Here is a 27752-nt window from a genome sequence, read left to right as displayed (position 1 = left end):
AGAGGCCAGAAGCGACACTGTGTCGAGCTTCGCTCCCAGAAACAGTGCGTCTTGCGCGGGCACCAGGTGGGACTTGGCGTAGTTTATGGAGAATCCCAGGTCCGTGAGTAGTTGGACGGTCCTTGCCGTGTGCTCCACGGCGAGCTCCTTCGTCTTTGCTCGGATGAGCAAGTCGTCCAGGTAGGGGTAGACGTGGATCCCCTCTCGGCGCAGCTGCGCTGCCACCGGTGCGAGGCACTTGGTGAACACCTTGGGTGCCGACCTCAATCCGAAGGGAAGGGCTCTGAACTGGTAGTGACGCCCTTGGACCACGAACCTGAGAAACTTTCGGTGTCCCTTTAGGATGGGAATATGGAAGTAGGCATCCTCCAAATACAACGACGACAGGAAATCGCCCTCCTCCAGTTGACCCAGGACGTGTTGGAGGGTGACCATCCGGAACTTCTGTGCCTTGATGAATTTGTTCAGTCGTCGTAGGTCCAGGATGGGACGCCATCCTCCCGTCTTCTTCTTCACGAGGAAGTATCTTGAGTAAACTCCGGAGCCCCGAAGCCTCTTTGGGACGAGCTCGATGGCGCCCTTCTTGAGCATCGCCTTTACCTCCAAGAGAAGTTGAGGGACGTGATGTTCTTTCCTGGCCACAGGGGGAACGCGCGGGCACCTCTTTAGAAACTCGAGCGCGTGACCCTGAGCTAGGGCGTCCAGCACCCAACGGTCGGTGGAGATGGACTCCCACATGCTGACGAAGCTCGCCAGCCGGCCTCCCACCGGGGTGCTTCGGTGGGGGCCCGACCCCACGGCCGGTTCAGTCCTGCTTCGACGAGGCTTTGCTGCCTTGTCCTCCTTGGCGACGACGGCGGGGTCCGTCTGACTTGCCTCGTCCCCTGTAAGCTTCCTGTGACGACGAACGGGCCGCTTGACGGTAGGTGGAAAATCCGCCGCTGGAACCTTTGGAGGCACCCTGTTTGCCTCCGCCGCTCCGAAAGGGCGGCCGCCGTTGCTGGAGAACCCCAAGAGCCCGGGCCGTCTCTGTGTCCGCCTTGATGGCTTGAAGGGAATCGGCCACTGTTTTCCCAAATAGGTTGTTTCCGTCGAATGGCATGTCCAAGACTCTGGTCTGCACGTCCTGACGGAAGTCAGTAGCCTTGAGCCATCCACGCCGCCTAAGGCACACGCCGTTGCCCAACTGGCGAAATCCAGTGTCAGCGATGTCCGTCGCAATCGTAATGGCGTGGTCCGAAGCCACCTCTTCTTCCTGCAAGATCTCTAGGGCTTCCGCCCTCTTGTCGTCTGGTAGGAAGCCCAGCAGGGGGGCCAGTTTGTACCACAACTCCCTGTCGTAGCGGGCTACGATAGCCAAGGCGTTGGCCGCCTTAATCGTCGTCGCTGCCGACGAGATGACTCTGCGTCCCATCGTGTCTAATTTCTTTCCCTCGCCGTCCGGCGGGGGGGTGATGTAGAGGCCGCGCCCCCCCCCCAGCTTTCTTCCTGGCCGCCGCGGAGACGACCGAGTCCGGGGTCGGCTGTGCCCGAAGGCACAAGGGGGCTGCGTCTGGGACCCGGTACTTCTTCTCATACCGATCCCTTCTAGCCGGCGTCGTGGATGGGTTCTTGAGGAGGGCGAGGCCCTCATCCCAAATATCGTCTAGTAGTGGTACAGCGAGGACCGTCTTCCTCTTGGTCTCGCGCCGTTGATAAAGGAAAGCTTCGTTCTTCTCTTCCGGGCAGAGCTGGAAAAGTTCGGATGCCCTGGCGATCATGGAGTGAAACGATCCAATCTCGTCAGGCGGGAAAGCCCGGGTGGGAGGTGACGACGGGAGATCCTCGTCGTCTGTACCTGTCGCGGCCGTGTCAGTCCCCGTATCATTCCCACGTGTCGTGGACGGGGAGGAGGGCTGAACAGGTTGCGATGACTGAAAAGGAGGTGGAGGGTGAATCCTTCTTCTCTTAGGGAGAGGGCTCCCAGAAGGGCCTGGCTCCGGGTCCCCCGTCGGGAGCGGTTCCTCCGTTGGTGGTAACGGCAGTCTCGTCCTTATCTCCGAGCACAAGGACTGTATAGCCAACAAAATGGCCGCCGAGTTGTCTTGAGGCACTGGTTGAGGGAGATCTGACGGGCGATCAGGAGCCCCGTCGGCATCCTCGATGCCCTCGTCGTCTTCCACGTCGGGGTCCCCCCCGACAGGATGGCCTTCTTCCACGCCAGAGCCGTGGCCTAAGACTTCGATCAGCTCCTCCTCAGAGGCTGAGGCTGAGTCCACGACAACCTCCTGCCCCCCCTTTTTCTTCTCCGTCGGAGGTTTCACGGGGGTCCTGTCGATGGGCACGAAAGAGGACTCCCTCCACGGTGGCAGGGAGATTCTGGTCCCCGGGGTCGCCACCACTGGTGTAGCCTCCACAGGCTGAGCCAGGGCTGCCGCGACTGTCTCGATAGAGGCCTTGGCCGGATGGATCAAGGCTTTCACCACCTTAGGTGCGCTCACCGCCTTGGGGGGAGGGTCACCACCTCGCTCCCCCTCCGATGGGGCCTTAGGGCACGACCGGGGTCTCTCCAGGAGTTTCGCCGGGTGCTCGCCCTTCCTCTTACCCGAGCCAGAGCGTTGGCTCGTGGTTGATGGCGCCGGGGAGGATGCGCCCTGCCTGGCACCCGTAGAGCCCGACCGTTCGGCGCTCCTGGTGCCAGCGGACTCGCGGTGCTTGGCATTCTGTTGGACCCCCGTCGCCGGGGCGCCCTCAAAGGTCTTAGAAGACCGCTCAGACTTCTTCTTCTCGCCTGACGGGCTCTTTCCTTCCAGCCAGTTGGCGAGATGTTGATGGCGGTCCTTCATGGTCCGCTCCGACATATTGCCGCAAAACGCACAGTCCTTCTCCACGTGTGTCTTGTCCTCATGTAGGCAGTAAAGGCAAAGGGAGTGTTCGTCCTCCTTGAAGACATTCTGAAGCTGGCATCCAGGGCAGACCCTGAACAGCTTTCCGGGCGTCGAGCTTCCCTTCTCCTGGGCCATGTTCGAGATGGGCCTGAGAAACTTCTGGAGTCCTCCAAAAGCGTGGCTCGACGAAATCTTCACCCTTGAGGGGCGTAGACAAATCCAACACGGGTCCCAGTTGATCGGATGAAGAAACGGTGGAGCTTGAGGCTCTTTTGACCGAAAAAAGAGAAATTTTTGAGAAAAAACGTGAAAAATAGCACTAACGCTCGAGAGTCATAGCACGAGGATCCCAACACTTGAACGTGCGGTAAAAATCTGAAGATTGCTGCCAGAGGCGGGGCTTAGGTAGAGGGCAGTCATTGGCTGTGGTCAGTATAACGCAGAGATCAGTGATTGGTTACTACTACGAAAGACAGATCAGAAACGAAACTGATACTGATTTTTTCTTTACCGAGGATTCCCAGCCTGACGACAGGGAATATTCATGAGCATGTGAATCCATGCCAGACCCCATTGCTGGAGAACATTTATTTTCTTCATTAAAAAAAGACTCAACTGTGAATTCATTGTTGGTCCAAACAATTCACAGGAAGTACATCATCCAAATCATTCAAACCAAAATTGAAAAGATAAAGATTGCCTCTTAAAAAGTCACTCACCCAAGTAGGAGCTCTGGTGAGCGGTACCACCTTGTGGCTACATACTCTGTGTAATTCGCATTGCTACCTTCAGATAAATTCCGAGCAAAACCTGCAGACACAAATAGAAAAGATTAATCTTTTTAGTTAATACATTTTTTTTAAACAAGTAAAATGAGCTTTTACAATTCCCTGAAAAAAACTTTAGTTAAGGTGCAGTTAAGTTAAGCAGATTGAACGCAATAAAACCCTTGAAATTCAGCCGATGTGGAAAGTCATGACCAGCTTAACTCGGCGCGCTGCCATTGATTTCTCCCATAATGCCATTTTGTGAATCCCTTCTCTTATAATAACCTTTGTGCTCATGGGCTTTGCAATGGCAATGCGCCGAGTTAAGCTCGTAATGACTTCCCACATCCACTGAATTTCAAGGGTTTAGTTGAGTGAACTGCACCTTAAATTGTTTTTTCAGTGAATTTCAAGGGTTTGGTTATACCATTGTTTTTACGGGCCACTGGGCATGGCCACAGTCATCTGAAGTGCCCACTGTACATTTTCCCCACTATGTTTCTTTTGGACCCACTAGGAGGCCACAGCCTTTGGCCATGGCCACTAGATATGTATTTTGGGCCCACTAGCCAGGGCCTTCAGCTTTGGACAGGGAGCATCGCCTTCGGTCATGGCCACTGTATATTTTGAGACACTACCGGGCCACTGGCCATGGCCGACTGCACATATTCCCTAAATAGGTTTCTTTTTGACCCACTAGGTGGCCACAGCCTTTGGCCGTGGCTATTATACATGTTTTCCGACCCCACTAGCCAGGGCCTTTGGGCTTGATGAGTGAGCACGTCCTTCCTCAATGAAGCTGTAAAATAATTTTTTTCGGATTAATACATTTTTGTAAAAACTTTTTTCCCCATAACCGCGGTTAAACTGTCAATGTACTACAAATAATCACAGTTCTCTGTAAGCACCCGCAAATAACTGTGGTTATTTGTAAAAAGCGTGCAAAAATCCAAATCTCTTCCCTACCCTCTCAGGCACTCACCAAATGCCCCCCACCTCTTGACATGTTCCCCCAATCCCTGCAAGTCCTCTTTCCCTCCACAGCCCTCTCCCATTCCCTCCCCCCAACACTCATTTTGTGCGACGCAGTTTCATTCCAGATTGTAATTTCTTTCATAACCGCTGTTATCCCGCCGCAAAACCGTGGCTATGAGAAAATGTTTGAGTGTTAAACTTGGTGCCCAGAACACCCCACCCCCTAATTTCACACGGAGTACTCTTTGCCCCAGCAATTGAAAACACCCGCACACGAGCGAGTCGGAGATATGGCATTGCAACAGCAGCTCAGCTGCTGAAGACTTTCATTACGACTGTGTGAAATGAAAACTGAACAAAAGGACAAACTGTCATACTGTTGAAAGGATCACATTGCAGGCGATCCAAGGGAAACTAAGCTATTCATCGCAGCACATTACAGATGAGGCTGCACTTCCTTCGTCAGGACAACCCAGGGATCGAGTACATGAGGAACAGACAGAGACTGTGTTAGTTGACACGTGATTATCCCCAAAGAAGACAAGACTACATAGGAGTCACTAATGCTGCTAGATTGAGAAGCAACTATTGTAAATTCTAGTTAAATTATTATCAACACCATACATTAATGGTATTGGTATGTTAGAATAATTGTAGAATAGTAAGTACCCTACGGTGTAATAGATAAGAAGTTCCTGTGATTTGTCCTCCAGCCAATCAGGAACGAAACATGTTGGGCAGGCTGATATTGGGATTGTAAATTATGTGTTTACTTTTATACTTTTGTATAACAGTATCAAGACCTCCTTGGTAAGAATAGTAAGAACAATGTGTTACCAAGGCGATCTTGTTATGACTGTGGTAATATATGACATCTTAATGTGGTATGTAAGATTGCACAAAGAACTTTATAAATTAATGGATGAGCACGAGTATAGTGTGGGGGTGAGTTGTGATTTGGTAACTTTTTTGATCTTTTTCACAATTGTTGTCCACATTGGTTTATGAAACACAGACAGGGTCCTTGTAATATTATATATATATAAGTTTTTATATGATGAATTAAAGTTTTGATATTCCTTTGCACTTTATACATGAAAATTAATACACTTTTGTATTACTGACTTTGCAGTTTTCCCTATTTGTACACACAGTTTTTTGTGGTGTCGATATTGGTACCAAGGCTAACCTACTGTATGCATACTTCCCTGGGGTTTTGTCATAGTGTATTTGTGAATCCTCTTCCCCCTCAAACCTCTAGCCTGAGGCCCCATTGTATCCTTTATTCGCCGTCCAAAAGGCATCGTTTTCAGCTAGCTGTGGTTATTACTGTAATAACTGTGGTTATCTTTCACATCGAGCAAAAAAATAGAAGCCTCTCCTGCAGAGCACCATGGAAGATATGGCTAGGATTTTGGGACAAGGGGCACCCCCTTCACCGTCAAATATTTCAAAAACTACTGAATGCAATAACCCCAGATCCCTCCCGTTAATCGAGTCAATGCTTTGTACCCAAGTTGTTTCGTACCTGGTCCAATTCGGTCCAGTGGTTTTTGCTGTATAGACTTTTTATCTATTGGAAAATGGATAGGGAGTAGGCCCGAAACTGCGTTTAATTTTTTTTATAACTTTTTCATTTGTTTACGGATCTTTCCCAAAATCTCCGGTCAGAGGTAGAGGGGACTGGGGGGTTGACAAAGTTTTTCTCTGCAAAATGTCAGCCAAATACATCATGCAAGGGAAATGTTATTAGTAATGAATTTTTTGGGTTTCCTATGCATCTCAATACTCAACTTAACTATAGCGTGCCGACCACCGCACTATAATGTGTGTGAATATATATATATATTTTTTTCTTTCAGCGAATGTGGGAAGTCATGACCAGCTTAACTTGGTTTGCTCCCGTTGATGTCCCCCATAATGCCATTTTGTATGTCATAGTGAATCCCTTCTTAATAGGTATGTGCTCAAGGGCTTTGCAATGGGAACGGGCAGAGTTAAGCTGGTCATGACTTCCCACATCCACTGAGTTTCAAGTGTTTTGTTATGTTAAATCTGCACAACTTAATGGCACGTTAACTAAGGTTTTTTTGTGAATTTCAACGGTTTTGTTATACCATAGTTTTTTTACGGGTCACTAGCCTTGGCCTTCGGCCCTGCCCACTGTATCTTTTAAAACGCTAACTTTCTACCCCACTCATTAGTCATAGCCTTCGTCTATGACCATTGGCCGAGCCATTGGTCGTGGCCCCTTTACATGTTGCCCCAATAGCTTTCTTCCGGCCCCAGTAGCCATGGCCTTCAACCATGCCCAGTGGCCACAGCCTATGGCTGTGGCCACTATGCATATTGCTCCAAATATTTCCTAAACAGGACTTTGGCCATGGCTAGTGGCCCCGGCTTTCGTCCCTGGCCATACCACTAGGTTTCATTCGGGAACAATAGCCACGGCCTTTCGCTGTGACCCCTTGACATGTTGCTCACTGGGTGCTGTGTCCACTGTACACACTCCTCAACATCTTTCTTTAGGACTCACTAGGTGGCAACGGCCAAAAGCTGTGGCCACTATACATGTCTTTTGGGCCCACAAGCAAGGGCCTTCAACCCTGGCCACACCTCTAGGTTTCTTTGGGGCACACTAGCCACGGCCTTTGGCCATGGCCCCTTGACATGTTGCCCACTAGGTTTTGTTGGGGCCCAGCAGCCTTGGCCTTTGGCTACTTTCGATATAGCACCATTCAGTCCCTTAAAGTAACCCAGTAGCCATAGCCTTCGGCCACACCAATTAGCATCCACCTCACAGTAGACATATAAATTCCTCTTTTTTTTGTCGTTATCTAATTTTTTTAACGTTCTCTTTTTTTTTTTAAACGTGTTCCCCATAACCACGGTTATCAATGTACTATAGATAACCGTGGTTATCCAAAAATGCACACAAATAACTGCAGTTATCTGTCAAAAGCACGCAAAATCACAAACTCTTCCCTGCCCTCCCAGGCACTCACAAAGTGCCCCCTCCCTATGCCATGCTCCGTCCCACTCCCTTCAAGTTCCTTTTCTCTCCATAGCCCTCTCCCATTCCCCGCAACAATATTGTCCTTTCATGTGATGCACTTTCATTCCCGATCTAGTTTTCTATCATAACCGTGGTTATCCTGCCGGATAACCACAGTTCTATGAAAACATTTGCGCGCCAACCTTGGACCCAAGATCTCCCCTCCAAACACACCCATTTCACATGGTGCCATCTTTCAACCTCCCCACCTCTACCCCAATGACATTTCATAATTTTTCCTCCTCCACATGGCATTTTTTCCACTTTTCTTTTTCGGCTAACACTGGTTATGCCCGTTATAACAACGGTCATCTCCCGCATCGAGCAAAAAAAAAAATGGAGGCATTTTCATTTCTGGAATGCCTCGCTGATGCATTGTGGGACACACATATAGCTATCCTTTTTGGGAGAAGGGGACACCCCCTTCTCCGTCAAATATGTTAACAGCTACTAGACGGAAAAACCCCAGAGCACTCCTGGAAATTGTATTAGTGCCTCTCAGTGTCTCTGCTGCAAACCACCAAGACCGATATAAAGGTTTTAAGGATCAGGGGGCACCCTGTATTCTGTCGAATATTTTTACCCCAAACCAGTCAAAGAAATTAAGTCAACGAGTTGTGCTCAAACTGTTTCTTATTGGGTCAAAATGTGCCATGCGTTTTTCATGCCATCATTGTCCAAAAACTGCATTTATTCGCTATGGGAAAAGAAATAGGAGTAGGCTGAAAACTGTGATTTTATCTTTTCTTGCTAACTTTCTTATTTTATGATGAATTGTTCCCACAATTTCCAGTTTGGGGGGTCCTTGACAATATCTTGGTTTAGAAATGTCATCCAAATCCATCCAGCAAGTCAAAAGTTATTAGCCTCTCTCAGCCTCCCTGCTGCAAAACGGCAATACCAATATAAAGGTTTTAAGTCATCGGGTACACCCCGTACTCTGTCAGATATTTTAAACTACTGAACAGCTTTACCCCAAACCAGTCAAAGAAATTAAGTCAACGCTTTGTGCCCAAATTGTTTCTTACTTGCTCCAAATATGTCAAGTGGTTTTTACGCTACTGCTGTTCAAAAACTGGGGAAATGAATGGTCTGAAAAATGTGAAACTGTGGTGTATTCTTTTCTTTCCTTTTATAACATATTGTTCCCAGAATCTGCAGTTTGTGGGGTACCCTTGACAACATTTTTGTTTTGATAATGTCATCAAATCCATCCAGCAAGTCAATAGTTATTAGCAAAAAAGTATGGGTAAAAATGGCTGCTTTTTTAATTTTGGGAGAAGGGGGTACATACAAATCACAATAATCCCAGACCCCTCCAAGAAAGCGAGTCAATGTTTCGTGCATAAGTTGTTTCGTACCTGGTCCAATTCTGTCCAGCATTTTTGGCTATGCACTTGAGCAAATATTTTACTTTTTCTCTAGGGGAAAATTAACAGGGGCTAGGCCTAAACAGCATTTTGTAACTTTCTTAATAACCTTTTTTATCTTTTAATGCATTGTTAATATGAGGTGCAACGTACGAAAAGTAAGAGAAAATAAAGACTTAGGAACTGTTATTAACACAAGTGTTTGTTGCCATTATTATTGAATTAGGCTTGTTTCTGCCTCACTCTAGCGAGTCCCTGGACTGCCAAGTACACAGCGGGTGAGTTAGCAGCACAAATACTAACCATTGAATTAAGAAGTAGGCCTCTGAATGTTTAGCCATTTTGTTTCAATGTGTCCACCATGTTAAATTAGGTTTCCTTTCTGCCGCATCCAAGAGAGCCCTAGGGCTACCGTGTTCATGGGTAGGTGGCCATGCAGCACAAATATTAGCTTTTATAAAAGTTAGGCTTCTGTTACACGTTCTCATGAAATCTTTCCCAAGGTAACGGAACAGACTTTGCAATTATGGTTTTCATCCTTGCATAGTCAGACAAGTATGCAATAGTAACAAAGACAGGCTTTCATGTGGGAGAAGTTGCAGGTGCAGGGAATCACAAAGAATTCAAAGATAGCTGGTCTCATGGAGAATATCCTTGCATTCAGTTTATTGCGGGGATATGATATGATATGGCATTTCTAACGCGCCTATACACATGTGTTTCAAGGCGCGATGAGGCAATGGAGGGGAACAAAGGGATAACGGACAACGATCCTACTAGGCCAGGTGTCCTTCAGATCGCGCAAGTGCGTGATAGGGGGGCAGGGACAGTGCAGTACAAGGGAATAATAATGACAATAAGTAAGTGCCAGCATGTGGCAAGTGCATGGGTAATTACGTTGTAACTGTAATTGTTGTAATTTGCTGAAACCTAGAGCTGCTGCATTAGAAGAGTTAGAAGAGTTAAAATTGAAACTAATTCTCAGTGCAGGTTAGGCAACGTTTTTTTTAAGAACTGTTTTAGGAATTATAGAACTTAATTTTAAAATAAGGTGTTTTACTTTCAATTGCCTAAACTGGTTAATTTGCTTAAACTGTAAACGCTGACTGGGTGTTGCACCTTTCGAACCCAGTACAGCTGTTTCCTGTGATTCGAAATCGTTATTTTCGTTTTTGAACGTCTTTATCCGGATAAACTACAACACCCTGTGTTTTTGTAGTTCTTTCCGCTTCTTATCCCGCCCCCAGGCGCGCACGCGCCGGCGCGCACGAGACAAGCCGGTCTGTGGCGGTCCGTGGCGAACAGTGCGGGTGCGGTGATCCCCCTAACATCCGTAACTAAAATATAGGATATGGGGATTAAGGAGGCCCTCGCTGCAATTGAAGAAGCGCGAAGTAGGTCATTATGCCGTTCTACAGCACTCGACCGCAAATTGGGTTTAAACCTAACTCGAGTAAGTACACACGCGGAAATACTGCCAAGTTCTACAAAGGCTAATGTCAGCCCACTACCCATGGAGAAACAACACATAGTAAACGTCTCTCCAGTGGTACACACAGTAATACCCCTATGTAAGGAAGATAGTCATGCTGCACCACTCCCTCTTCCTGACATACAAATTTCCCAAATGATGGATAGTAACATAAATTCTCCTGGGCTAGATATCACTAAGGGGATTGATGGGCAAAACATGCCTAATATGCCATTGCATGCACATCTCTCAGTTCAGAATACAGCCACATTAAATCTAGCGCTCCTCAACACCAGATCGCTAGGTAAACACTCAATAGATGTCCGAGATTATATTAAGGACAATAACGTCGATATCATGTGCCTGACTGAAACTTGGCTGTCGGAGGCGCACGGACCTACGATAGAACACGTTACCCCATCAGGTTACACCTTTTTCGGTAAACACCGCAAAGATGGACATGGGGGGGGAGCGGCTGTTATATGTAAAGAGGATTTGAAAATGTATGAATCCAAAATTGATTGCGAAGGATGCGACATCTTACATACTAAATTTATCCCCAATCCTAACTTCAGTATAAACATAATAACTGTGTATAGACCACCCAGATTTAATCACAATTTTAATGAACAGCTTATTAATGCTTTAAATACCATTCTATCCACAAACTCAGCTACCATATTAGTGGGGGATTTAAATTTGTGGAAAGGGAATGTTAAAGATAAAAAAGCTAAGGAACTGGAAAAAATGCTTAAAAAAAATAACATTCAGGTGCATAACAACGACCCGACACATGTTAAAGGCAACATCCTGGATTGGATGGCGAGTTACAATATTGTCTTATCAAACATCACCACCACACCTTGTATACGGTCTGATCATCTTTTTGTCTCTAGTCTAATACATCTTCCTCCCCTACAAAAGCATGAACATGAGCTGCCGCGCAAAATAATGCACAGGAATTACAAGGCACTTACTACAGAAATTCTAACAGAATGCCTGTCCTCACTCATGTCCGCCACAACTGATTCCGATCATCCGGACCACCTTGTGGAAAAATATAATTCCAAAATGGCCATCTTATTGGATTCAGTAGCCCCTATGAAATTAAAAAGTATAAGAAAATCTAACCACAAACAAAAATGGTTCTTACCACAGTTAACTATACTGAAGGCCACTAAGCGACGAGCAGAGCGCACTTGGCGCAAAGACCAAAATTTGGCAAACAGAGTTATCTGGAAAACCCATGCCAAAACATACAAAGACGCCATTGCGGAAGCAAAGCGGACTTATTACAATGATCAAATAGCTTCAGCTGATAATGACACCAAGGAACTTTTTCGCCTTTTTAGGTCCTGGGAAAAACCGGAAGTTTTAAATCACTCAATTATCCCCACTAAAGAGGACTGTGTTAGAACACAGAAAGCCTTCTCTGATAAACTTACATGCGCCCAAGATAAAATTCGGAGGCAATTACCTCAACAAACCCTTGAGATAAACCCTACTTTAACTCAAGAGGTCAATTTTAACCATATGATCAATCACACTGAACCACAAGAAGAGGAGCAAAAATCAATGGATACTGGTTTTAAATTCCCTGAAATCACCATTTTTGTGCAGATTTGTAAACGCCTCTTTCAGGCATTGTACAGTTCCACAAGCCATTAAATCAGTGGCTGTTACCCCCCTTCTAAAAAAAGCTGGCTTGGATCCTAAAGATGCTGCTAACTATCGTCCAATTACCAACACTCTTTTCTTTCTAAAACTGGTAGATAAGGTTGCTACCTCTCAACTTCAATCATATATTGAAAACACGGGAAGGTTGCACGAGAGGCAATCGGGTTTCCACCGCTTCCATGGCACAGAGAGCGCCTTGGTCGATCTCCAGACGCAGATGCTATCACTAATTGAGAAAGGCAGATTAGGCCTGTTAATATTACTTGATCTCAGTGCTGCTTTTGATCTTTTAGATAATAAGATTCTACTACATAGACTGCGGGATACCGGCGGCTTGGCCATTGAAACTGTTAACTGGGTGAGATCTTTTTTAGAGAGTAGAAGTTCCAGGGTGCATTGGGGCGAGGCCTTCTCGGAAGTAGAGACTATCCTTTGTGGCGTCCCACAAGGAGCTTGTCTGTCGCCCTTGCTCTTTAACATCTATATTGCCCCTCTATGCAGAGAATTGGAGAAGTTGGGCTATTTTTTTACCAACTATGCAGATGACTTCCAGTTGTCAATGGAACTTTCAGGTGACCATCAAGCAGACCAACTCAAATTAAATAAGTTATACAGTGTAATAAAAGACTGGATGACCACAAACTGGCTATGCCTAAATGCAGGAAAGACGGAACTAATGATCTACGGGCCCAATAAACCGAGAGAGGGACTAGCTAAGGCTTTCACTGGCTTTCAGGTTGATGACAGCTTTATTGAAGTTGTTGGCAAGGTAAAAACATTAGGTGTTTATATGGAGGCTTCCTTGGATGCAGGCGTACGCGTGGATGCTATAGTAAAAAATACCCAATATCATCTACGAGTATTGAGGCAGGTCGCCCCTCTTATCTCTGAAAACAACCGAGCCAAACTGGTCAGAGCCGTTATCTTGCCACGACTTGACTATTGCAATGCTCTGTTGGGGGGGGCTAGTAGAGAAGACGTACAGCAATTGCAGAAAATCCAAAATGCCTCTGTACGTATAATATACGGTATGAAGAGGCATGAACCCACCTCTAACGCGAGAAGGGAGCTACATTGGCTCCCAGTATCAGCCAGGATTTCCTTTAAATTATTGACGTTAGGTCATAAATGCATCTATGGAACAGTCCCTAATTATTTGAAGGACAAAATCATGATATATCAACCGGCAAGAAATCTGCGTTCTACAACGACTCTAAGTCTGCAGGTGCCAAAGACTAATAAAGCCCGTGGAAATGGACGTTCTTTCCCGGTGCTCGTGGCTAAGGCCTGGAATAATCTACCGTTAGGGCTCCGTACAGAGAGCAATCACCTGGCTTTCCGGAAACTCTTGAAGACAGAACTTTTCACCTAACCTACATCTTTGGTTGTCCTCACTGACCTTTCTGCTTGTGATGGAGCGCTTGGATGCCTCAGGGCTTGTAGCGCTATAGAAATTTAATAACATAACATAACATAACAAGTGCAGACATCAGGTGTCTACAGCTGAAAGAGGGACTGTAGGGATACAGAAACAGTCCCCAAGTGCAGGGTTTGCCAGGAGGGCAGTGCAGGTGTGTTACGCTTGGCGGGTGAGGGACCTGGTTCCGCAATGAGAGGGTGTCCAGGTATCCAGTTCAGTACCCGTTACTGCCAGAAGTTCAGCAGAGGAGAGGCAGAGAAAAAGCAGAACCAAAGAGAAAGGTTTTGAGGTGCTTCGCGAACCAGAGATGGTTCTCCTCAAGTTTAAGGCAGGCGGGGAGGCTGTTCCAGAGGGAGGCCCCAGCCGAAGAAAGATCTACCACCAACTAGTTGCTTGGAGAAGCGACTGACCCTGAGGGAGTTGGAGGTGGATGAGCGAAGAGCTCGAGAAGGAAGATATTTGGGAAGAGAGAGTTGAAGGTATTGAGGCCCAAGGCCCCAGAAGGCCTTGTGGACAATGCAGAGGGTTTTGAACTTAATCCTCGCAGCCACTGGTTGCCAGTGCAGAGATTTCAGTCCTGGAGGGATACAATCCCTGGGCTTGAGGCCAAGGACAAGTCTTGCAGTCTTGTTCTGGATAAGTTGCAGAGGGCGGCGAGTAGAAGCAGGCAGATTTAGAAAGAGGCTGTTGCAATAGTCCAGCCTAGAGAGAACCAGAGCTCTGGAGACAGTGAACTTCTGGGGGAAGGAGAGAAAAGGAAAAATGCCTCTGAGGAGGTGCAGCTGATAATGTGACTTCTTAGAGACATCAGAGATGTGGGGAGAGAAGGAGAGTGTGGAGTCGAAGATGACCCTGAGGTGTTTAGCCTTGCAGGTGGGAGCAGGCAGAGGACCAAGAGAGGCCAGTCAGAGTGCTACAGGAAATGAGGGAACGTGTATGCCAATGAGGAGAATCTCAGTCTTACTGGCATTAAGGCAGAGGCCCTTGGTGGCACACCACTCCTGGATAGAAGACAGAGTCAGAGATGAAGGAAGGAGAGGAGGAGGCCGAGGGTATCCTGAAAATGAGCTGGGCGTCATCCGCATAGCACTGGAAATTGGGGCAGAGAGCTGCGATGTGGTAGGCAAGGAGTGCCAGGCATTGGTTGAACAGCCAGGGAGAGAGGTTAGACCCCTGGGGGAAGCCACAGATGGAGAAAAAGCAGAGAGGAAGGACCCAAGTTGGACCTGGGAGTGTTGGTCAGAGAGGGAAGAGGTCAGCTATGCCAGAGCCTGACCAGTGATACCCAGGTTATCACTGAGACGATTGAGCAGGATTTCATGGTTGACAGTGTCAAAGGCAGAAGAGAGATCAAGCAGGATTAGGATGCAAAGGGTGTTAGAGTCAAGGTTGGAGAGCAGGTCTTCACGATGGTCAGGAGAGCAGTTTCCGTGCTTTTTGCAGCTCTGAAGCCAGACTGATGGTCATGAAGTCTACCAACAGATTCAGTGTGGAGATTAAGCTGGGAGATGGCCAGTTTCTCCAGGAGCTTGGCCAGGAGGGGGGTGATATAGATTGGGCGATAGTTAGCCGGGCAGGAGGGGTCAGCAGAGGGTTTCTTAAGAAGAGGGTGCACAAGGGAGTGCTTCTGGGGGGATGGGAAGACTCCGGTGCAGAAGGAGTGATTGCAGAAATCAGCCAGGGCAGGAGCCAGGGAGTTGATGTGGTCCTTGATAGTTTGAGGAACAGGGTTGAACCTGTTTCGACAAGACTTTCATAGATCAGACTTGTCTAGAAACCTTGTCAGCGGAGAACAGGGGAAAGGCAGAGACGGAAGGAGGAGAGGTGGTTGCAGAAGGGCCAGAGGAAGAGCAGGGAGAAGGGGGTGGGAGGAGATAGGAGGAGAGTGAGGACAGGATGTCCTGAGTTTTAGAGATGAAGTGAGAAGCCAGTGCCGTGCACAGGGCCTGGGGAGGGACAGGAGAGGTAGAAACTGCAACAGGATTGGCCAGTACCTTGCAGATTTTTAAAGAGTTCAGCCGATTTGTTAGTTGCCGCTGAGACGCAGGCTTGGATATGAGCTCTCTTCTTGGTTAGGACAGACAGCCGGTATTGCCTTTGCATCAGGCGACAGGCCAGTTTATCAGAGGATGTACCTGAAGAACGACATTTCCTCTCGGCCACCCTGCACTTGCGTTTTAGGGTGGCAAGGTCTGAGTCGTACCAGGAGTTGTACTTGGCTTTGGGCTTCAGGCGGATTCTCATGACAGGGGCAAGGATATCAAGAGTATTAGAGATAGCAGAGTGGAGTGTGGAGAGGGCTGTGTCAGTTTGAGTCAGCCAAAGGGCGAGAGGGGGGGTGAGAAGGCAGCGGCGATAGCCTCAGCTGGCACGCGCTTCATGGGTCGGATGACCGAGAAGGTGGGGCAGTGATGGAAGTGGCTTGGCCTGAGGGGTAGGGAGGGTGAGGTGGGAGTAAAGGAATAAAGTGATCACTCCAAGAGAGAGGATTGATGCGAGGGATAGAAAGGGGAAGGTCTGAAGAGATCAGAACATCCAGAGTGTGCCCTGCAAAGTGAGTTGGGCCAGAGGGGAGAATAGTGTGTGCGAGAGAGTCGCAGAGGTCACGAAAGAGTCCAGAGGGAGGACAGGAGGCATCCAGGTGGATGTTGAAGTCTCTGAGAAGGAGGAGTTGAGTGGTTGAGGACAGGAGTGAGGAGGAGAGGTCCGCCCACTCTGAGAGGAAGGAGGAGATCTGACCAGGTCGTTGATAGATAGTAGCCACAGTAAAGGAATGGCTAGGGGAGAGAGAGAGAGAGCCTGCCGGTGAGGCATTCAAAAGAGGAGTAGGCCTGCGTAGGAGTGACAGAGGCAGGAATCCACTCAGGGAAGATCATGGCTACACTTCCAACAGATCGGTTGGACCTGGGCGCAGAGAGGATCTTGTAACCATCAGGTAGGAGTGTGTCAAAGCTAGTGAGAGAGCTGGCCATGAACCATGTTTCGGTGGGAACGAGGACATAGAGGTCAAGTTTTTCCAGAAGGCGGCCGATATCAGAGGAGTGTTTGACAGCAGAACGAGAGTTTAGAGTGGCAATATGGAGAAGGTTGCCATCCTCGAAGGACTTCCAGGGAGGGTTACAGGTCAGAGGTACGCCCTTCAGACGTGTAGAGGGAGCCCGAGAGGGGGCAGAGTGGGAAGGAGAAGGCAAGGTAGCCAAGGGGGAGATAGAAGGTGGAGGCGAGATGGTCAGAGAGAGGTGAGGGGGGGGGAACAGCAGGAGAAGAAAGGAAGTTTATGAGGAGCGGGAAGCGTCCATCAAAGAGGTGAAGGTTGGCCTGAGGGCCTTGGACCAAGACTGTCCCATTAGAGTAAACATTAATGATGATCTTAGAGGACTGGAAGGAGGCCAAGAGGACGTCCCAGCGGGTGCCACCATTAATGGGAGAAGAGGAGAACGGATAGAGCACAGAGACCATATGAAGGTTCCAGAGGTCTGGTGAACAGAAGGAACGAAAATTAGGATGTCGATGAGTTTCCTTGGCGGAGGCGCTGGTGTAGCTGTCAGCGATAGGGAAGCCTGGGTTGGAGACCAGGATGTCCTTTTAAACTTCTTCCTACCAGATTTAGTGAGGAGAGCAGGATGGTCAATAGAGAAGCAGTTAGAAAAGTTAGGAGAGACAGAGAGCACCATAGAGTAGGTGGGAGAGGAGGGAGGTGGAAGGGAGAGGGAGAGACACTAGAGTAGGCAGACAAGACAGCGAGAGGCAGGTAAGTTGATCAATAGGACAAAACGCAAACTCAACTCTGGATAAGAGCTCACAAAACGCACATTCTAAGAACAGGAAGGAAAACACACCTAAGTTTGAGAATCCTGAATAGAGGGCGAAAGGCCTAGCTTACACAATGCAATTGTTTCATGGTACTGATACAGTCATATTACAAACAGGGGGGGTGCTTGTGGGTTGCAGGGGGGTAAGCAGGGCAATCAGAAGGAAGGTGTCTGGCAACTGGCGTCCCCTGCGGACACCTGCAGACACTTACAGGGAGCCGCCCATTAGGAGCCGCCCTTTGCCTATGGCAGATTTCGCTTTGTACTGACTGCACCTGATTAGGTCAACTGCAGGGGGATGCACATGTAAAATGTAACCTGCTGTTGAACTAACCAATTAAAATGGGGAATGGTACTAACCAATCAAGAGCAGGGATATGTACAAACCAATTAGAACAGGGCAATTTTTTATGAATTAATTTTTATATAGGCAGGAGCCAACAGGATGCTTAGAATATACTTAAAAATAATGTTTAGATTGTATGCAATTTTACTCCAATATTGTGTTTTTGTCTTTAAATACTACTGTCTGATGTGGGTGTGACGAGTTCTAAGCTTCTCAGTCCTGTGTGAGCGACTGACTCTTCCTGTCGCTATTTCTGAATTTGCAATAAAGTTATGGGTTTTTTACAATCCGAGCACTCTCATCATTGTTTGGATTTTCTTGATTATCTACAAGTGGTGACCCCGACATGCTCTCCAGTGCCACCCCACCCCCATCAAGGATTCCAGGGGGTCCCTGGCCACCCACCCTAAGCCGCTGCACCTGCCTCCTGTAAGGAGCTTGTGGTGGCAACATTAAAGACAGACACAAGTGATCACAGTTCAAGAGTGTTTATTAAAGTGTATATGCAGGTTGGAAAAACGCCTAAACTAAACCTAAATCTAAGATGGGAGCAAGCTACAACCATCAAATAATAAGGCAGTTCTAGTGGCGTCTTGTCAAATAAAAGGGCCTATACTAAATAAAAACAATTGCCAATCCTTACAACTGAATACAAAAGAGTGTGGGATAGGGTTGACAACAAAGAAAGGAAGAAGTGTTCAAAAATGATAAGTCAGGATGTGGTACCCGGGGTCTCCCTTCCCCACGTTTTCCCAGCACGAGATGGCAGTTCGGTTTTCAGCTATTAGGACCTTCGGTAGTTAAGTCTCTTTTCTACAAAAAAGTCTCTTGCCTTTGAGCACCTGATGTGTTCTAAAATAATAAACAAAAGTTCCTTTCCATATGTACGTTGGGTGATGATCTTTCACCCTTGGATCCCCCTCTTCCGGGCTCAGATCCACAAAATGTTCTCAGCGATATCAGGACCTTAGGTGGGTAAATCTCTTGCTTCCGAGGGCCTGATATGTTCAAAATAATAAACACAAGTTCATTTCCTATTGCACTTTAGGATGATGATTCTTCCCCCCTGGGTCCTCCTCTTCCGGGCTCAGAACCCTCTCGATTGTCAGACTCCCTCTGTCGGGTTCACTCCGGCTTGTATTCAAAAGATTTTGTTTACTGCATTCACGGGTCGCTGGGTGATGGCTTTTCACCTCTGGATCCCCCTCTTCCGTGTTCAGACCCTTCTCGATTCTTTGCCTCCCTCTGTCGGGCTCACTATAGCTTTTCCTCAAAAAACTTCACCTGTTACATTCACAAATCTGAATGTCTTTTTAAACAGTTCACTGTGGACATCCCTCTGCTGGGTTGACTCTTGTCAACACACTGGGCCTCATTAAAAGGTTGCCGGTCCGGTAAAATCGATGCCGGTATCACCGTACCGGCATCCTTTACCGGACCAGAGTATTCCGAGTCGCGTGCAGATGTCACTGGCAGGGACCCGTCGTGGCCGGCCACTCCATTGCTGGTATCAGTGTTGACACGCGGCAGCCATGCCAGTGACACCGGCATGCCGCAATTAGGCCCACATTAAGAGGTGCACGGTCATGCAATTACCAGCATGGACATGAGACGGATGTGTTTCACTTGTGGACGTTGCTGCATTGAAGTTGACTCTGCGGGAAGGGACATGTTGGGTGTGACAAGTGTGCAACTGGTGTCATTGACATGAGGTGGCTTTGGCCATGTGGTGGCACAGCGGTGACGCCAGCAGTTGGACAGTGATGTGTGTCTGAGTGCATGCAGATGGTATTTGTGTGGGCAATACAGGAGACATGTGGGGTGTTTCAGTGGGGTTTGTTTCTCATCTTTCTGCCAGGTACATTGTACTTGTGTGGAAGGAGATTGTCGGTGGGTGGAATTGCAGCAGGGATCTGGTGCCATTTACTTGACATTTGGACTTGACCATTGGCATTGGGGATACAAGGTGTGTGTGATGTGACTTTGGGATTACGGTTACGGGCACTCACCAGCATCATTGGAAGTCCCTGCTCCCGTCTTTGCATCTCCAACTCCTTCTATGTTCTCCATATGGAGGACAGTGCTGCAGGTCTCCACCAACGCCTACAGATTGATGGGGGATCGCGCGCCACCTCCTGTGGCCAGCTCCTGGCTGGGCTCTGCGGCGAGAAGGGTGCTGACACAGACATCGTCCCTGTTAGGAAGAATTCTCTGTATAGGCTAATTTCCCAAACCTAGTGAGTCCCCCAGCAGCTTTTCTGGATTTTTGGGGTTTATTTTTTTCTCCTGCTAAGAGTGAAACTCTTTTTTTTCCCACTCTTAGACATGATTTGAGATATCCTTTGACTTTGTAATGTGTTTTATGGGCTATGGGGTATTTTACTCCATAGGGTTTCATATGTTTTTGGTAAGTGTATTACACAGCACCCTCAGTGCAGTAACACAGGGGTGTCATAGTGACCCTCAAACATAGACTCCAGACCCTGGGACTGACTACTGTCTCCCAGGGCATGTAAAGTCACCACTGACTTTACTAGTCTTAAATTGTGAACAGAACCAGTACAAACCATCATATTGTGGAAGTACTGGTAGGGCTAATTATATTGCCCCTGGGTCTGTTTTTCGAGGGGGCACTGTGCAGTCCCCCCTCGTTCAGTTTCTGGCTGGTGGCAGTGGTTACCACGTGAAATATTCCACCAGAATATTTCCTATGGGATTTTCCCATTCATTTTAAACGCACCTCTTTTTTGGTGCAATGTTAAAGATACCGCCGGGTTATTTATTTAATATTTATTATTGGGTCTTTTTGCCAGGACTCGATTTTAAAATGGCGTTTGTGTTCGCCTCTGTAACCCCCACCCAAGTCGAGCCCTTTGTTCCACTTTGGGCGGGCTTCTGCACAGAAGCCTCCAAAAGTGGTGCCACTCTGTCTGGGTCTAAAGGATGTGTGGGAGGGGGGTTTAGGCACCCTGGACTGAGTTGCCTTGGCAACTCAAGTCGCACTCTTGTGTGATTGGCCCAGTGGTGAGCCGCCCGGCTCACCACTTAGCATGTTTGAGTGACAGCTAGCACTGATGAATGGGGGTTTTCTGCATAATGGGGACTGGAACTTCAGAAGTCGCCACAGGACCAAAGAATCGGAAGAGGGAGAAGCTGAGTCGACCTGGAACGAAGACACCACCAGTGGAGCCCTGCTGAACCGCCTCACCACTTCCCGACGACAGAGAAGATCTTCATCCCGGAGAGTCTTCTTCCTTTGAACTGGTGGGGATAACCAGTTCGCCCTCTTTTCGCCTTTCTGGACCGTCTCGTGGTCGAATCGCCCGTGCCAAGCTCCCCGGCGGCTGGATAGCCACGCTTCACCACTACCGCGAATAAAAGGGTAGTACCTTTTAACCGGGAAACTCTGCGGCTGGTTTCTTCCCTGGCAGTGCAACGACCTCCAGCTTTCCTCCACGTCGAGATCTTCTCTTCCCCTGGATGAAGCACCGACTTGCACCCGCTGCCAGGAACAACTGCCCCCACTGGAGCTTTCTCACCATTTCAGGGACTGTGTCCCGCCTGGTCTCCCTTGCAACAGACTGTTCACGGTGTCCCGTAAATCCTTGACTCTCTATCCTGGGGTGACCTGGGACCTGTTAACTAACTTTCTCTGAACTGATCCAACTCTTTTTGAACTATCTGCAAAGTATGATTCAACTGTGTGATCTTGGACACATTCCGCCTTGCTCTCTCCAAGAGTGGGCCTGGCCTATGAACTTTCTTGCTCTACAGTAGACTCTGCCTTTAGTGACTTGCTGTGGTTCTTTTAAAAGTGTTGGTATTGTGTGCTTTCCTAATTCTGTCTTTTCCCTCCCTTTTTAACTAACTTATTGGAGTGCCATCTTAGGTTAAGCGCTCACCTCTGTCTGCAAATAAATGGTGTTTTAACTAAGACTTGTTCAATAAGTAATCAGGGATGTATATATGTTGATAGTGACTGTGTTTGAACTTGCTTGCCATATTTGTTAGTGTATTTTACAAGTGTGTTTTTAAATAAATAATTATATACTTTTTTTTACCAAAGCTCTGGTCAGTGTTTGCTTGTACTACTGTATCTTTGTACCTATTGTGTATACTCTATATACTGTCTACCTCTTCTTGAGAGAAGTCTGGCTGCTCAGCCACAGCTACCAGGTAAATCTGGGTGGTACAGACTGCTACCAATTGGGTTTACTGCCAACACCTGTAGTCCTAAGCCTTTTGCAGTGGTCCCTAAGGGAACTGCACAGGTTTCTGCCTAACAGTCCCACCTCTTCCTACAATCCAGGACTGTCTGGGGTGTTGTCCCCACCCCAGACACTTTGCGAGCCACATCCTCCCAAATGTCCTTTTTTCTTAGTTGTGCTGGCCGCCGCAGATCAGCACAGAACACCACATCAGCATGCTCCACAAGTGTGTCTGCCAGCATGTTCGCTGAAGAGTGGTTTGCGGCGACGGATGGCTGCTTGCCTAGCTGACATGTTCCTCAGTGTCGGTATGTACTTGGTTTTCCAATAACATTCCTGTACAATGAGGATTGCAATGGATTGTGTAATTTTCTCTTTTTTACCGGCAACCTTGTAATGAGGCCCACTGTTCTTTGGGGCTTCCCACTTTGCCGTGTTGCATCTTCATCCTTCCGTCAGGTTCACTCTTGCCACCTTTTGTCAATCACACAGTTCTTTCTCTTAAACTCACTTTGCAGGATTCATCTCCCTTAGCTTCCCAACTATGTGTAGGTCAAAGACTTTCGACTGTACAGGGGTTTTTGCTAGACCACTGTATGACCACTTTGACCTTTTACTTATGGCTCTCCTAGGGCCATCTGGTTTCGGTAGTTTCAACAAACGTGGGATCAACCAGAGTCTCTCGAGTGAGGAACCACGTGGTGCAAGACTCCTCTGCAGCTGGTTTTCCCTTAATGTTAATAGTTCTTTGAACTTACCTTAATTTGCCACATTGTGACTTTTGTTCAACGCAGTTCAGTCTCTTATCGGCTCTCCCCTCAACTCACCAGCTGTGACGAACCGCTTGGCTCTTCATGTATCTGGAGTCAAGGACGGTACCACGGAAGCAGGGATCTCTTTCTGTCCTGCTTATTAGTGTAGGCATGCTCCATGTACCGTTGACATCTGCTGCAACACATGCTGGCTATTGTTAGAGGTTTCGATTCTTGCCACCTTCCTCCTCTTGAACTACCCTGCTTGGATAGCTCTCTCGTTGTGCAGTCTGCCTTGCTTGTCATGTGCTCTCGTGCTCCACCTTTTATCCCAGCTGTGGGTAAAGGAAAAGGCTGTCAAGTGTGTGTTGTTACTACTACAATTAGTTGCTTGACTCTGCCTGACTCTTGTGTTGGGACCTGTCAGGTAAACATCACAGTGGTTAGTCGTCAGTTTTCATGGTATGGGGAAGTATTTGTGTTGGAAAAGGGGGGTGGTAGAGTTTCCAAGTATCCTCCGGGGTAGGATGGGGAAAAGATGTTATAAGGAATTATAGCCCTCGTACCAAGGGGTTTAATAGACTCAGAAGGGTGAGATCGGAAGGGTTTGTAAAACAAACCCTAATAATCGGGACTAGAGCAATTCAGGGATCAGTGGCAGGGGGTAGCGATTTTTTACAGTAATCTGGTTCAGTGCGCGATAGCCGATGCACGTTCTCAAGTCCCCCTCCTTTTTCGGTACGAAGAATAGAGGACTGGCTGCTGGAGACTTCGAGGGACGGATGAACCCGTTGGCCAGGTATTGGTCAAGATAGGCCTTCAAGTGCTGGTATTCTGGTTCCGTGAGTGCGTAAATTCGCCCACAAGGGATTTGTGCACCGGGTATCAGGTCGATTTGGCAATCGTATGGTTTATGCGGTGGCAGGGTATTAGCCTGTTCTTTCTGAAAGACATCTTGAAAGTCCTGGTATTCACTTGGTAGGGTTCCGATTGCCACAGTCCCAAGCGTGGAGGTTCTGGTGTCTATTGGTTGTTTCTCTTGGCGATAACATGTGTGGGCGCAAGTCTCGGGAAAGGCCAATTCTTTTGCTCGCCAATCTATTCGAGGATTGTGAGCCAGCAACCCTGGCATTCCCAAAATCAACCGGAACTGTGGTGCCTTAATGAGGTCGAAAACGATAGATTCTTGGTGTCCATCCTGGCACAGATGGGTTAAAGCTGCAGTGCATTAGGATACTGGACCAGAAGCTATTTCCGTGCCGTCGACAGTGGTAACAGTGTCGGTGGTCGATTTAGGGCGTAACGGAAGCCCCATCTTTGCCGCAAGATCCTGGTCGATGTAATTCCCAACGGCTCCACTGTCTATGTACGCTCTTACTGCGTGCATCCGAGATGGTTGTTGGTGATTGATCAAGACCACAGATAGTGCAAAATGGGAGGTCTGTAGTTCACTTTCTTCGCTCGACAAGTGGACCCGTACACTTGCCGGGCTGGGGAGTTTTCTGATTCTTTGATAGTATCTTCCTTGTCCGTGGCCCCTACCATCCTCCTCGGTGGCTTCACAGGGCACTCTTTAAGGAAATGACCTGATCTTCCACAGTACAGAGATAACTGCTGCTGTCTCCTTTTATCCCTTTCCGCTTTAGTCAAGGGGGATCTTACTCCCCCGATTTGCATTGGTTCTCCTGAACCTTCCGTTGTTCGGGCAGTACTGTCCTTAGAACGCACATACATAGGGCGAGGGTCCGGTCTGGTTCAATCTGCTCTTCGGTCCTGCAACCTATGATCCAGTTGAACAACAAGGTCAATGAATTCTGAGCAGTCTTTCAGGGGGTTCACTACTTGTGCGAGAACACCCTTGAGCTCCCCCCGCAACCCCTGATGAAATAACGTGGTTCTCTTCTCCACTGGCCATTCTGCTTCAACTATGAGTCTATTGAACGTGGCAATGTATGTTACTAGGTCTTGATTCCCGTGGCGTAGGGACAGAAGTTCGTTGTCTAATGCCTGCCCATGAGTATGACGGGCAAACAGCTTTTCTATCTCCTCCTGAAAGCCCCTGAAGTCATGCAGCAAAGGATCATCTTGGGCCACAAAGGGTACAGACCAGTCCGCGGCGCTACCACTCAGGTAGGATAGCACAAAAGCGACCCGTGATTGGTCATTCGGAAAGGCCCCTGGCCAACAAAGGAAGTGCAGGCGGCACTGGTTCATGAACGTTGCAAACCTCTTGGGATCCCCCGTAAATCATTCGGGCGAGGCCAAGGAACTGCCCCAGGAAGGGTTATCTGAACGGGATTGGCTGATGGCGCTGGCATCGAGGGCACGCTTCCCGGCAATGGTGCATGCCCTGCTTGTGACTGGAGAAGTTGCCGGCTTAAATCATCAGTGCGTTCTTTGGCTACTATTAGCTCCCTCCTCAGGGTGTTGGTCTCCTGCCTGGCTGCATGTACTTTGGAACGTAGCTGCCCCAACATGTGGCTAACTGGTTGGTTAATGACGTTTCCATGACGCCCAGGTGGATTTTGATGTGAGGCTCTGCATTCTGTAACGCTCACCTGGTATACACGGGGACGTCACTCAGCCTGTTCTGACCTCTTACGACCTCAAACCCTTCCCTGGAGGCTATTCAACTGGAGACTGGGCCTGAAACACAGGATTGGTAAAGTTTAACTCCCCATTGTCTCTGTGTGCTTGAACCCCTTCTTCCCCCAGGGTCCAACCCTTCCCTTTGATCCACAGCTCACCTTTTCTTGTATAGTGTGCTCTGCGTACTGCTTTCAGCGCAGGGGCATGTTGATTGATGCAGGCTCGTTGCTGCCTAGTTACTTCACTGGCAAGAGACTGACAGGTAAGTATAATGTGTCTTTTGAACAGTTCTCTAACTTTGTTCCTTTCCTTCCTTAGATGATGGCTGGCGTCCGGGGATGGCGGCGTGCTGCTGAGATGAATAGCGCTGGAGGTGAGTGAGAGCGTGATGCGCAATGCACCCCTTTCGTATTTGCATTGAACTGAGTTCTTTTTCTGTGTCTTTTCGGTGCCGCGACGTTTTCAGCGTGGATGCCGGTTATGAAGAACAAATGCGGTGGGTAAGCGCGGTATGCGGCGCCTCTAGATGTTTCCACGCTAACCTGGAGTGTCCTTTCCCTCTTGCAGATGGATGAGAAGTTCAGGAGACAGTTCCCCCAGAGCGGCTGGGATTCAATTAAGCATTTGAAGCTCGTACAGTATTTAAAAATAAGCAAAGATTTGCAGAATGCTTACTAATGCCTTTTTTTCTGTTTATTCCCTTTTCCTTAGGAAGCGGCGTGCCGGGATGGGAATGACACCCCTGAAGATGCCCGCAGAACAGAAGGAGCGATGAATGATGGGCAGAAGCACCGCAAGGTAAGGCTGTTCCTAATGGTGTTCTTGTTCTTGCAGGAGCTGAGCGCAGATGTTAACTTTCGTGCTAATTGTAACTGTGGTAACTCAATGGCTCTTTTCACCACAACATGACAAGTGGAGATTTCCTACCTTGTCTTCAGTGGAGAGATGAGGCTAGTAAGAATTCACCTGTCACACCCTCCAGTCGCCTCTGACTCGGCAAATGGAGGATGCTTCAGGGAAACCCTTTGTTAAGGGGAAAAAACCCTGGGTGGCTTGAGAGCGCTGAATTAAACAGAGCTTGACAAGACTTCTGCCGCAGCCTCAATGTGGAAACAAATCAGCGAGCGGGTCTCTCCAGGAAGCTATCCTGCAGTTCGCCGATGGCGATGACGTTTCTCGGAAGTGGGCTTGTTGAGAGGTTCGGGACGGGAGGTGACTTTGGGAGAGTGGGAGAGGAAGAAAAACAGGGTCAGTGATGTACAAAGATAGGATAGGTTGTAGGAAAAATGTAAGGAGATTTGATTCCACCTACCCAGTTTACGAAAATGGATGTTAAAGATGTTTTCCCGTGATGAATGATGGGAGATGTAGTTCGGGAATTCCCAATGAATAGGCACGAGAGGGAAACAATAAGAGGTAAGTGTTGCGTGGGGATTCCTGTGTATAGAAATGCAAATTTATGGAGAGGCGATGTAACCTACGGACTGTAAGCAGGTCTGAAGGCGACTTGCACGGTAACAAGCTCTTGAACCTAATAGAGTGACGTTGATTGGCAGCGGCCAGTCTATGAGAGTAAGAGGAGGATAGATAGACAGTTTTCAATAAGTTAAGGAGTTGGAAGCTTAGAACCAATTCGGATACGAATACTAGAAATTCCCCCAAGCGAAGACTTACGGAGCGTGACCACCGACAACAGTAGCAACCCGCTGAGTCTTCCCTTCCAGCGGTTTAAGTAACGTGATCAAAGCACCGGGTGGAGTTTCCTCAATGGATGGAAAGGGATCTAGACCTTCCATTCGATCCCGTGATGCCATCTTGGGAGAAACGGCGTGAACAGACGACATAAAGCGCCACCGGCGCAGAAAAGACCACCGTTGTGAACGGTTCGTAACAGTATGTCCCCTGCCCAAGGAGGCGGCACCCGGCTTACCCGGATGCCGGCGATAGAAGGTGTGAATCAAGCGCGCAGCATGTACCGCAGAGGCGGGCTCCCAGGACCTGTCAGAAGGTGAATAGCCTTTCCAATCAATCAAGAACTGCAGAGTTCCCCTGTGAAAACGTGCATCACAAATATCCACCACTTCGTATTCGGGGCCAGAACTTCGAAGTATCGGAGGGGGTGTACCTGAAGGAACACAATGAAAACGGTTCCGAACATCGGGTTTTAGCTGAGAGATATGGAAAGTAGGATGGATCCTGTTCCATGATCTAGGTAATTCCAATTTGAAGGCCGCTATCCCCTTCCGTCCAAGCACCTTAAAAGGTCCATAGTACTTAGGGGACAACTTAGAAGGGATAAGTCTCCTGGGTGGAAACTTACTGGCCAACCCTACTCGATCCCCTTTGGTAAGAGGAGGATCTGGAGATCTGTGTTTGTCCGCTTGCGCCTTGCTTCTATCCTGTGCCATTTTTAAGGCTTCCAATGCCTTTTGGTGTCCCTGTT

At 48.1% G+C, this 27752-nt stretch overlaps 1 protein-coding gene across 11 annotated transcripts in view; it reads right to left on the bottom strand.

The window, feature by feature from the left end:
• CDKL5 (cyclin dependent kinase like 5) overlaps positions 1–27752 on the bottom strand; it is a 2489742-nt gene that overhangs the window by 833004 nt on the left and 1628986 nt on the right. For all 11 annotated transcript variants that reach the window (XM_069636841.1, XM_069636839.1, XM_069636845.1 and 8 more), the window contains one exon: positions 3587–3677. In XM_069636841.1, coding sequence (XP_069492942.1) covers positions 3587–3677 — 91 coding nt within the window. The remainder of the gene's footprint in view (positions 1–3586; positions 3678–27752) is intronic.

The sequence above is a fragment of the Ambystoma mexicanum genome, chromosome 7p (assembly GCF_040938575.1).
Source record: "Ambystoma mexicanum isolate Mex_15411 chromosome 7p, UKY_AmexF1_1, whole genome shotgun sequence".
NCBI lineage: Eukaryota > Metazoa > Chordata > Amphibia > Caudata > Ambystomatidae > Ambystoma > Ambystoma mexicanum.
The sequence above is the reverse complement of the archived record's forward strand: the minus strand, read 5'-3'. Positions and strand labels throughout refer to the sequence as shown.